Raw genomic sequence first — 13,611 nt, forward strand, 5'->3', positions numbered from 1 at the left:
TAAATGTATATTGAATATAATTATACAATATTGTCTTTGTCGGACATGTATTAATAATTCAACTAATCCGTATTATTAGTTGATGCTTTAATATCCGATAACCGATGACAGTTTATAATGAAACCGCGTCATATACATTAAGAATTTAACGAACCGGACCACGAGTTAAAACCAAGAGGAAGTGGAAGCCCACTTCCCCTTGTGGGTTTCGGTTTTGCCGAATGAGAGGGAACAAAAGGGAGGGTTTCTCCTCCCTTCTAACCTAATCATTCCATTTGGTAAAATTCTAGGGTTTTTGAGAAAGTGCCTCTCAAAAATTCGGATCTCTCATCCAACCAAAACTCACAAAACAATCCTCTCGATATTGCAAGGCAATTAGAGGATTCATTCTAGCAACAAGGGCATTTCTCGGACAATCTTGGGTGCATCATTTAGGAGGAGGTCTACTTTGATCTCTCATTGCCTTATTGCACTAGGACCGAAGGTTATTCCTTGATCTTTATCGTTTCATCATGTTTTTTCGTTTTATGACTATAATCACATGTAAATTTTGCGTTATAGTCCTAATTTTATAGGGTAGTATACGGATATTACCCCACAGGATATACTTACCTCCGGAAACCATGATGGTAACGCCCTTACTTAGTAGGGAAGGTCTTGTTAAGGCTCCTTGGTAAGCGGGGGTGTCACAAAGTTCCTTACAAAGGCCTACCTTAACAAACGGGAGTGCTACCATCTCGGCTACCCGAGGTATTAAGCATCACATATACCTTAATGAAACGATAATATAAAAAGTGTGAACAAAAATTAGGCTACAACTCCAAAATTTCAAATGAAAAGTGAATATAACCAACTGTTATAAAAATAAAGTCTACTAGCGATCAGCGGAAGCTATGACCAAAACTTGACACAGCGACATCTGATCCGTTCTGCGAGAGAGCTCAAGCAACCAAAACCTGATATATATCTGCTCACCATCCCTCAATTGATTACCGCAGGTTTGCAACAACAAAAAAGAGGCCAGTCAACTGCACATTGTAACATAACCACAATAACAACAATAAACCATCAAATCCAATCAGGTATCAACACAAACTCCAACCTCTAAGTACATTATCTGAGCCGTAGCCTAGATCTGCCAGGTAACCCAACGCAAAAGGTTACCCACATCATCAGTGAGAGACTGCAGTCTTGCCACTTATGTAACACCCCCATACTCCGAGCGCCTTACCAGGACCACTCAGGTATGAAGACATCACCATCTCGGTCGCCCGAGGTATGATAATCAAATAGACAAAACGGAAACAACATTTATTATAATAGTTTAATGAAAGAATACAATCCTTGAAACCAAACTGAAAGTACGATACATTATTCCAAACTATCTATTCTCAACTGAAATGTAAATAAATGCTAAACTACAGCGGAAGACTCTATCGTCATGTCGTGGCCATCCCAGCTATCCCAGTACTCATCTCAATACCTGCTCAATATCTGCTCACCATCCCCGAATGGATCACCGCAGGTTTACAAAACAACACCGGGGTCAGTACTAATCACACAATCAATATAGATAACAACAATAAGACAAACAGACAGCTGAACTGTCACACACACACACACACACACACCAACCAACCAACCGTCTCAATCACCGATCGTCCTGGACCCGACCCGCCATGGGGGACCGCAGCCGTTCCCACCTAAGCCCCGCTCATCGTACGAGCGATAACCCTGTCCATTAATGTGCACATCCCCTTCCGTGGCGGGTTCCACGAAGGGCGAAACTAGGGCGTGAGATCACTCCCGCAAGTGACCCCACTCAGTCGAGAACGCATATCGAGAACCATCAACAAACACAACCACAATCACAATTACAATCATCATATCAATCAACTAACTACAGCACATCACCAATATCCCATTATGGGACTAATACTGAGTAGGAAATCCTACCTGGAAAGCACAACACGCAGACGGTATCTACAGCTGTCTCAAAACGCCTCTTCTATGAATTCTCCTCCTAACATATAACATATAAAGACTACCAATTACTTTCTATTCATAAAACCCCCAAATCCCAAATTAGGGTTTCACCAATCTTAACAAAACATTATATAAACTATATTAAAAGCTTACCCTCGACGCAAGGAATCCAACGACACGAACTACGATACGATCCGACCGTCTGAACTCCGGGAATTGTCAAGAACGCGATTAGGAAGAAGACTAGTTGCTTTCTCTCTTAAACAGGTTTTAGGTTTTGTAAAAAGTGATTTAGAATAATGCCGAATATGTTTATATACCTTAATCGCGTAATTAACAAAACCCGAGAAAACTCCCCCGATAAACCGGACACTCGATCGAGTGCCCAAGGTACTCGATCGAGTACCCCCCTACTCGATCGAGTGCCCCAGCTACTCGATCGAGTGCCCAACAGTCGAAACTATTTTATTCTGCAACATACCCTTACTCGACAGAGTAAGGGCTACTCGATAGAGTACCCCCAAGACCATAAATACGGAGTATTACAGTCTTCCCTCCTTAAAAAGAACTTCGTCCCCGAAGTTCAAACCACTACAAAAACAAAGGTACTCCCTCAACCTTCCCGACTCAAAAGCCAAACAAAACATGATGCAAACCCAAGACAAACATCCCGACACAACATATGAAAGGTGTATAAAACTCCTAAAAACTCTCGCGATCATCTCCTACCCCCCTAAAAGAAACAAGGTTACGTCCCTGTAACCATACATACCTGATCAAAAAGGCAAGGGTAACGCTCTTTCATGATATCCTCGGCCTCCCATGTAGCTTCCTCGGTCTCGTGGTTAGACCACAGGATCTTAAGCAAAACTGTCTCACCACTCCTAGTCTTTCTAACCTTTCGGTCAAGAATCTGTTTAGGTACCTCAAGATATGATAAAGACTCATCTAGCTCTAAGCTCTCTGCCTCCAACACATGTGACGGGTCACTCACATACTTCCGCAGCTGCGATACATGAAACACATTATGCACTCTCTCTAACGCAGCAGGTAAAGCCAGACGATAAGCAACCTCTCCAACTCGCTCTAAGATCTCATACGGCCCTATAAACTTCTGACTTAGCTTGCCTTTCTTCCCAAATCTCATAACTCCGCGCATAGGAGACACTTTCAGAAGAACCTTATCCCCAACCTGAAACTCTATATCCCGGCGATGTAGATCTGCATAACTCTTTTGTCGATCCTGAGCTGCTCTCATCCTTTCCCTGATCATCTTAATCTGTTCAACCATCTCATGCACCATCTCTGGTCCTAAAACCACTGCCTCAGCACTATCGTCCCAACAGATTGGACTCCTACATCTCCTCCCATACAAAGCCTCAAACGGTGCCATACCAATACTAGTGTGATAGCTGTTATTGTAAGAAAATCTATCAAGTCCAACCTCTGCTCCCAGCTACCACCAAAATCCATCACACAAGCTCGCAACATATCCTCAAGAGTCTTGATTGTTCTCTCGTCCGCCCATCCGTCGCAGGATGAAATGTCAGACTCATCTTCAAAGTCGTTCCCAACGATTCCTGCAACTCCTTCCAAAACCTCGATATAAACCTCGCATCTCTGTCAGACACTATGTCCTTAGGGACTCCATGTAACTTAAGCACGTTCTTTCGATAGGCCATAGCCAATTGTGCCTTAGTCCATGTATCTTTCATTGGAACAAAGTGAGCTGACTTGGTCAAACGATCCACTATCACCCAAATCATATTGTTACCTTGCTGACTCTTTGGCAAACCCACAATGAAATCCATGGAAATGGATTCCCACTTCCACTCAGGCACCTCTAAAGACTGAATCTTACCTTGTGGTCTTCTCTGTTCCCCTTTAACTCTCTGGCATGTCAAACAACGGGACACAAACTCAGCTGTCTCTTTCTTCATCCCAGGCCACCAAAACGTTTTCTTCAAATCTTTGTAAAGCTTGTCTCCACCCGGATGAACTGAATATGGTGTGCAATGCGCCTCTGTCATGATTGTCTTTTTCAACTCCTCATCATTAGGAACACACCACCTACCATCAAACCTCAAACTACCATCTGTATGAATAGAAAACCGGGACACTGTCCCTTTTTCTACTCCCGCTCTCCACTCAACTATCTTAGGATCCAAAGCCTGTTTACCTCGAATGTCATCATAAAACTCCATATGTACTATCATATCACCCATGGCATCTCCTTTCTGCATCATATGAATCCCAAAGCTCGCTACCTCATCCCTCAACCTCATCAAAGATAGAGCTGTACACAAGGAATGTACGCTCTTCCTACTCAAAGCATCAGCAACAACATTGGCCTTCCCTTCATGGTAGATGATTTCCATGTCGTAGTCGCCAATCAACTCCATCCACCTCCTCTGTCTCATGTTCAACTCCTTCTGCGTGAAGATGTACTTGAGACTCTTGTGATCCGAAAATACCTTAAAGATTGCTCCATAAAGGTAATGTCTCCAAATCTTGAGAGCAAACACCACTGCACCCAACTCCAGATCATGAGTAGGGTAATTCTCCTCATAAGGCTTCAACTGCCTAGAAGCATAGGCAATCACTTTACCATTCTGCATCAACACACATCCCAACCCATTCTTCGAGGCATCGGTATAAACCTCAAAATTCTCGCTTCCTTCAGGCAATGCTAGGACAGGGGCTGTGGTCAAACGCTCCTTTAATGTCTGGAACGCCGTCTCACAACTCTCATCCCAACGAAACCTGTTCTCTTTCCTCATCAATGCTGTCATCGGTCTAGCTATCTTGGAGAAATCTTTCACAAACCGTCTGTAGTATCCAGCTAAACCCAAGAAACTCCTAACCTCAGCAACATTCTTTGGTGCTTCCCACTTTGTCACTGCCTCAATCTTCGCCGGATCTACAGCTACCCCATCTTTAGATATCACATGCCCCAGAAAAGCAACTTTCTCTAACCAGAACTCACACTTGGACAACTTAGCATACAACTCATGCTCCCTCAACGTCTGCAACACGATCCTCAAATGTTCCTCATGCTCCTCCTTAGTCTTAGAGTAGACTAAGATATCATCGATAAACACCACTACAAACTGGTCCAAGAACTGTCTAAAGATCCTATTCATCAAATCCATAAACACTGCCGGCGCATTAGACAACCCAAATGGCATCACCACATACTCATAATGGCCATACCTCGACGTGAAAGCGGTCTTCGGTATGTCCACCTCTCTAATCTTCACCTGATGGTACCCCGACCTCAAATCAATCTTAGAAAAGACTGTTGCACCACTCAACTGATCAAACAGGTCATCTATCCTTGGCAAAGGGTACTTGTTCTTTATCGTCACACGGTTCAACTCTCTGTAATCTATGCATAACCTCAAGGTTCCATCTTTCTTCTTCACAAACAGAACTGGTGCTCCCCACGGCGATACACTTGGTCTAATGTATCCCTTCTCTATCAGATCATCCAACTGCTTCCTAAGCTCCTCCATCTCCTTAGGACCCATACGGTACGGTGCCTTAGAGATTGGCCCCGTTCCTGGCTTCAACTCAACGGTGAAATCTATCTCTCTCCTCGGTGGTAACCCCGGAATCTCATCAGGAAAAACGTCCGCAAACTCTCCCACCACTGGTATCTCATCAACTGTCGGACTCTCTATCCGGTCATCTCTCACATGGCATAAGATCAAAGGACATCCCTTCCTCAAATAAGACTTCAAGGTGACAAATTTGAATCAACTTAACTTTGGGTCCGACTAGAAACCCCTGTAAAGACACACTAACACCCTTAGGACCTCTCAAGGACACTTTCTTTTGATGACAGTCTATCTTAGCTTTATACTTTCCTAACCAATCCATCCCAATTATCATCTCAAAACCATTAAAAGGAAACTCTAGCAAGTCTACAGGGAAATCGACTTGCCCAACTATCAAGGATACATCTCTAAACAACCTCCCACATGGTACAGACTCACCCGAAGGTATGAAAACTTGCTCACTAACAGATTCATATACTCTCAAACCCAACTGTTTCACATGACTCGAAGACACAAACGACTGAGAAGCCCCCGAATCAAACAAAACAAACGTAGGAATACCATTAACAAGGAATGTACCGGTGATAACATGCGCATCTTCCTCAGCTGCCTTCTTGTCCATCATGAATAACTTGCCACTGGTCTTCTGCCCACCTCCCTGGACAGTACTGGCTGATGCGGTCGGCTTAGCACCCGACCCTTGATTGTTGTTGTTGTTCATCGGTGTCTTCTGATAAGAATTACCGCCGTTGCGGTTGCCTCCACTCTGGTAGCTCTGACCTCCCCGGTTTGGCCATGACCCAGCTGGTCTGTTGCTCGCGAAGCTCTGTGCAGGTCTCTGAAAAGATCCCGGTGCACTCGTGCACTCATGTCTCTTGTGGCCTACGCCACCACATCCAAAGCAGGTCACTCCCCAACTATTACTCACACTCCCTCGGCCTCGCCCAAAGGAAGCCCCAGCACTAAACCCTGATCCAGAAGAAAACCCCTTAGACTGATTGTGGTTGCCTTTCTTGTAATTAGATTGGCCACCACCCTCGCTCTCAGACTTCCTCTTCTCTCCACCTGACCTCTCCTGAGCCATCTCCACTAGTCTCTCAGCTCTCCCAGCCCTCTCATATGCTTCCTTCACATCAGTAAGGACTCCCACGGGTAACTTATCCATAATCTTCGTGGTTAGCCCGCTCTCAAACCTCAAAGCCGACTCTCATCACTCAAACCCATGTCCTCAAAGATATCTAGATTTCTCATTGAACTGTCTGCGTAGTACTCGACCACGACATCTCAAATCATCTTAAACTTATCAAACTCCTCCCTCAACTTACTCCTCACATGCTCCTAAGACAAACTCCTTCCTCACAGCCCTACGAAACTCCTCCCAAGGTATAGCAGGTAACCCTTGGTTGGTATACAATTCCTTAGCACTCACCTTCACCGAATCCCACCACTTGCCAGCTGCCTCCCTCAGATAAAATGCAGCCTGATCCACTCTCATCTCATCAGGACAGTGGACTAAATCCAGAATATTCTCCATCTCCCTCAGCCAACTATCAAGAAGGTTAGGCTCCTCAACTCCCTTGTACTCTTTCGGGTTAAACCTCGCAATATAGAGGCTGACTTTAGCATGGTCAACCTCCTTCTCCTTATCCTTATTCTTGTCCTCATTCACTTTCTTTAGGGTCTCGGTAAGAGCATCCTGGTGCTCTAACATCTTAACGATGTCATCCACGGTCATAAGCTCAGCTCTCGCATACAAGGCATTTCTCTTTGGCGGCATCTCGAAACTATACATATATAAGAAAGGGTAGATATGAACATACGTACTAAACTTCAAAACACGAAAACTCGCTGCCCAGAACCTACTCGATCGAGTATCCAAACCCACTCGATCGAGTAACGGGCTACTCGATCGAGTGCCCCTATGTACTCGATCGAGTACCCAAACTCCAGAACCAAACAGACCTTCTGATCTCTAACCCACTCGATCGAGTATCTAGGCTACTCGATCGAGTGACCCCCTACTCGATCGAGTACCCCTAGTTACTCGATCGAGTGCCCCAAAACGCGATTCTGGACTCAAATTCGCCAAAAACCCACCCGATCGAGTTAGTCTCACTCGATCAAGTAACACTAATACGTATAGGCTACCCGCATGTTACGTCATATACTAACATGCTAACTTTATAAATCACATTATATCATAACAATCATGCTATTAATTGCCACGTTGTAAAACATTCCATCATGCTATCATTTCATCAACAATGTATATATGTATAACATTACTTTCCTTTCATCTCATCAACTTCCGATTCGAACATCCAACCATCAACACCTTCCATCACATTGTTACGCAAGTTACTAAGCACACACATGACTCAACACATATTTCCCCCATGTGACCGGTTCAAAGTTGTAGGGCGACCCCTTGCGACTTTAGGACGTCTCCCAAGCCTTTGCACTAGCTCCTACAACTTTTACCCCGGGTTCATTTTAATTGACTCTCTATGTTCATTAAGTTCATTGGTTACAGGTTTCAGGATCGTCGCTCTGATACCATTTGTAACACCCCCATACTCCGAGCGCCTTACCAGGACCACTCAGGTATGAAGACATCACCATCTCGGTCGCCCGAGGTATGATAATCAAATAGACAAAACGGAAACAACATTTATTATAATAGTTTAATGAAAGAATACAATCCTTGAAACCAAACTGAAAGTACGATACATTATTCCAAACTATCTATTCTCAACTGAAATGTAAATAAATGCTAAACTACAGCGGAAGACTCTATCGTCATGTCGTGGCCATCCCAGCTATCCCAGTACTCATCTCAATACCTGCTCAATATCTGCTCACCATCCCCGAATGGATCACCGCAGGTTTACAAAACAACACCGGGTCGATTAATCACACAATCAATATAGATAACAACAATAAGACAAACAGACAAAACTGAACCACACACACACACACACACACACAACCAACCAACCGTCTCAATCACCGATCGTCCACCGGACCCGCCCTCGCCAGGGGGACCGCAGCCGTTCCCACCTAAGCCCCGCTCATCGTACGAGCGATAACCCTGTCCATTAATGTGCACATCCCCTTCCGTGGCGGGTTCCACGAAGGGCGAAACTAGAGCGTGAGATCACTCCCGCAAGTGACCCCACTCAGCCAAGAACGCATCTCGAGAACCATCAACAAACACAACCACAATCACAATTACAATCATCATATCAATCAACTAACTACATCACATCACCAATATCCCATTATGGGACTAATACTGAGTAGGAAATCCTACCTGGAAAGCACAACACGCAGACGGTATCTACAGCTGTCTCAAAACGCCTCTTCTATGAATTCTCCTCCTAACATATAACATATAAAGACTACCAATTACTTTCTATTCATAAAACCCCCAAATCCCAAATTAGGGTTTCACCAATCTTAACAAAACATTATATAAACTATATTAAAAGCTTACCCTCGACGCAAGGAATCCAACGACACGAACTACGATACGATCCGACCGTCTGAACTCCGGGAATTGTCAAGAACGCGATTAGGAAGAAGACTAGTTGCTTTCTCTCTTAAACAGGTTTTAGGTTTTGTAAAAACTGATTTAGAATAATGCCGAATATGTTTATATACCTTAATCGCGTAATTAACAAAACCCGAGAAAACTCCCCGATAAACCTGGACACTCGATCGAGTACCCAAGGTACTCGATCGAGTACCCCCTACTCGATCGAGTGCCCTACTACTCGATCGAGTGCCCAACAGGTCAGAAACTATTTTATTCTGCAACATACCCTTACTCGACAGAGTAAGGGCTACTCGATAGAGTACCCCCAAGACCATAAATACGGAGTATTACAACTTAAGCCCCGCTCATCGTAACGACCGATCCCAGATCATTAATGTGCACATCCCCCTTATGACGGGAACCACAAAGGGCGAACATACGGGTGAAAACCATCTCCCGACAATGGCTTCACAATCAACAACAATAATACCCATAACAACCAATATCCACAATAATAACACAATAGGTAATCAAACAATCACCACATCAATGGACAACAATCATACAAGTGGCTGAGTAGGGAAACCATACCTTATTCACAAATTCCGCAATCATCGCAACAACAAGTCTAGAACTGTTCCTCTACGAAATCTCCACCTAACAATAATAATCAAGCAACTACTAAATATAATTCATCATTAACAAATCATTCCCAAAGAACCAAACCAATTAGGGTTTACAACAAATTGACTTAACGCAAAAAGAGTAGAAATCTAGGACTGACAAACTGATAGGCACGCGAACTACGAAATCCGAATCCCAAAATGATAGATCCTTGCTTCATAGTTGATTAGGGTGATTAAGGAGTGAATTAGGTTGTAAAAAGGATTATGAAATGTTAATGAAGACGGAAAAGAAAAATATAGCCTCCTTAATCATTCTAATCAAAACCGCGGAACAAACCCATTAGACCGGGTACTCTGTCGAGTACCTGATATACTCGGCCGAGTACGCCCTACTTGACCAAGTTCCCCACAACTCGGTCGAGTGCACAGAAAACGGTAGCTGTCTAAAAGCACTTGACGACCCACTCCTTAAAAGCTGTCTAAAAGCACTGAGTCCAACCTACTAACCGCACAACTCGAAAAGGACACCCAATTCGAAAAGAACGCTCAACTCGAAAACACTAACCATACTCCCAATCATAACCAAACTATGACCACACAACTCGAAACGTAACCAAAATGACCTCAAAACTACTCAAAACACATGTGATTATCTCCTTACCCCCCATAAAAGACAAAGGTTACGACCCCGTAACCAAACATACCTGATCAAAATGATGTGGGTAACACTCCCTCATTGCCTCGTCCGGCTCTCATGTAGCCTCTTCAACATTGTGGTTAGACCATAAAACTTTAAGTAAGATGGTTTCACCACTTTTCGTCTTGTGCACCTTACGATCCAATATCTCCTTTGACACCTCCGCATAAGTGAGAGATTCATCCTGGAAGGGTCAAAAGAAATAATAAAATGTTTCTTCATTCTCATTCAATCATGGCAGGGAGCAAGTTAAAATAGAAAAACTCAAACCAACTTTCTAGATTTCCAAGATATTTTAATTGATGAAATTTCATGTAGCTCAATATTCTCTCACCTCAAGTACATAAGATGGATCATTCACATACTTTCGAAGTTGTGACACATGAAATACATTATTCACCCGATCAAGAGATGGTGGCAAAGCTAGACGATAAGCTACTTCACCTATCCGATCCAAAATCTCATATGGACCTATGAATTTCTGGCTCAACTTCCCTCTCTTCCCAAACCTCATAACGCCGCGCATAAATGACATTTTCAAAAGAACCTTGTCACCCACCTCAAGCTCGATATCCCTGCGATGCAAATCTGCATCTCTCTTTTGCCGATCCGGAGCTGCTTTCATCTTTTGTCGATCAAATGTACCTGCTCAACCATATCTTGTACCATTTGTGGTCTTAAAACCACATCCTCGGCGCTATCATCCCAAAAAACTGGGCTCCTACACTTCCTCCCGTACAACGCCTCGAATGGTGTCATCCCAATACTCGTGTGATAGCCGTTATTATATGAAAACTCAATCAAATCCAGCCTTTCCTACCAAACTGCATCACACAAGCTCGTAACATGTCTTCTAATGTTTTGATGGTCCTTTAAGTTTGACCATCTATCGCAGGATGGAACGTCGTGCTCATCTTTAAGGTAGTCCCCATCAAATCCTGCAACTCTTGCCAAAATCGCGATATAAATCTCGCATCTCTATCCTACATAATATCCTTTGGTACCCCATGCAGTCATACCATATGCTTCCTGTAACCAAAAGCCAGTTGAATCTTACTCCAAGTATCTTTAATTGTAATAAAATGAGCTGACTTTGTCTGACAATCGACAATTACCCAAATCATGTTATTAACTTGTTGTGTTCTAGAACCCCACAATGAAATCCATAGAAATCGATTCCCATTTCCATTCGGGCTACTCAAGTGACTGAATATTACCTTGTGGTCTCCACTGCTCCCTCTGACCCTCTGGCAAGTCAATCACCTAGCCACAAACTCGTTCTCTCTTTCTTCATATCGACCCACCAAAACGTCTTTTTCAAGTTGTGGACAGCGGGCCGCCCACGGGGGCGCTTGGTGAGAAACGAAACAAGCGTTTGCATTTTGTATGGAGTCGCCACCAATTTTTATGGGAAATTGGAACCGTTCGAATACCTCATGTCATGTCAAGACATAAAGTAGTGACATGAACACTAAGCAATCGTTACCCTTAACATTCTATGTCTAGAATGACTCTCGTGGATGCCAATGAACACGGGTGCTCACGGAGATCTGGAGTAAGGGGTGAGGGTACGTATTAGGAAGCTCTTTTGATCGAACACCTAATCCCGCCCGCCTCGATAGCGGCCTCTACTAATGATTAGGGATATCATTTATACTCGATATATCGTCGATTGTATGCATGCAATGCAACATCCAAGTTTTGATCCTAACATGTGAAGATTAGACTAAGTCGGTGAACAATTAGTTAGCATACAATTAGGTCGAAGTAGGATTTAATGCTTAATTACATGGGAAAGCATTCAAGCAATAGGATAAATACAATAAAAGAAAATTACAATAATGAAAATTACAATAATTACATTGGAATAGGCGATTTATGTCGAAAATACCTTTAAAACGGATAATTTGAGAAAAAGAATAAAGGAATAAATTAACGAACAGGAATTAGCGATATTACGGATAATAGTTAATTGATACGTAAGCTAATTAAACTAAGTCAAAGCAGAAACGGAGTTCGAGAGACGAACTCGGCCGAACAAAGCAGGCGTCAGAGCTGCGTCCTTTGAATAGGCGCGTGACGCCGCGTCTCACTTCCTTTGGCTTAGTTCTGGCTGTGAAGCCATAATTGCAAGCCGTTAATGTCGATTGATAAATTTAATGATGGATTAAAATAATTACTCGGATGAAAGTGATTAACAGGTTATTTAACATGTGAATGGGTCATAAAAACAGTACAACATGAATGAGACGGATGCAAACGAATTAATTACAAGGTGGAATAACGACAGAAGTGAATAATATTAATGAGTCCTCTATTGAAATCAATCAACTAGTCTAAACATGATGATATATGACGAATATATGATGAACATGTGAATAAACAGGTGAAAACTATATCAAAGACGAATTCGAGGAACTCAATATGAGCAAATTGACCCTCTACAACCCGGAATTGAATTTAATGACGAAAACCCGCAAATATTGGATTATTAGGGATTTAAGGTCGGATTTATGATGATTAAAACATGTGGATGAGTGATGAATGATATACATGTGATTATTGATGATGATTATGACGAAGAATTAAGGAAAACGAATGAGAGCAAATAAGAAAGACGAATTACAGAGGACGAGGAAGAAGAAAAGAAGCAGGAACTGCGGCAGCCTCACGAAGAGGCGCAACAGGAACTGCGCTCCTTCGAAGAGGCGCAGCGATTCTTTGCGTCTTTTCTCGATCGTCGATCTTAAAAAAATCCGTAAAAAAGGTTTTAAAGACGGTTTTAGAAATCGGTTTTAATGAGGTATTTTCGACGTAAATCTTACAATGAGTGATACGATAAATAAAATACAATAAATAAACAAGGATTATACACCCTCAGACTTACATGTTGACGAAACGAGAAGGACTAAGATATCGATTAGTGATGCTCGACGCGAATGCAAAGAAAGTGCCCTCGTAAGAGGAAAACGATTAATTAATTAAGTTGATTATTGTGTAGTTGGTCAAATTGGTCGGTCATGCAACGGAGAGGCTGGTACCCGGAAGGATCCGAGCTTACGTGGTCGAATGTTCAAGCACGTAGGCGCCAATAAGTAAAAACAAAGTCTAGAATGCAAAGGGAGAAGAGAAGGGCGGACACTCGCGTGAGAAATATGAGGAGCGAAGGCTCCTATTTATACTAATCACGTGAAGGAATTAGGG

At 42.9% G+C, this 13,611-nt stretch overlaps 1 protein-coding gene across 1 annotated transcript; it reads right to left on the minus strand.

The window, feature by feature from the left end:
- Positions 1-10,462: 10,462 nt before the first annotated feature.
- Positions 10,463-11,032, minus strand: LOC141607487 (uncharacterized). Its single transcript, XM_074426839.1, has 2 exons — positions 10,742-11,032; positions 10,463-10,591 (listed from the first exon to the last, which is right to left on the minus strand). Exons 1-2 carry the CDS (start codon positions 11,030-11,032, stop codon positions 10,463-10,465), a joined length of 420 nt encoding a protein of 139 aa, XP_074282940.1.
- Between the last annotated feature and the right edge of the window lie 2,579 nt (positions 11,033-13,611).

Source organism: Silene latifolia, chromosome 10 (assembly GCF_048544455.1).
Source record: "Silene latifolia isolate original U9 population chromosome 10, ASM4854445v1, whole genome shotgun sequence".
NCBI classification, from domain to species: domain Eukaryota; kingdom Viridiplantae; phylum Streptophyta; class Magnoliopsida; order Caryophyllales; family Caryophyllaceae; genus Silene; species Silene latifolia.

Coding starts and splice junctions, on each gene's coding strand:
- LOC141607487 (XM_074426839.1), bottom strand. CDS start 11,032: ATGAAAGCAGCTCCGGATCGGCAAAAGAGAGATGCAGATTTGCATCGC. Junction 10,592..10,741: donor ATCCATCTTATGTACTTGAG/GTGAGAGAATAT, acceptor TGACCCTTCCAG/GATGAATCTCTCACTTATGC.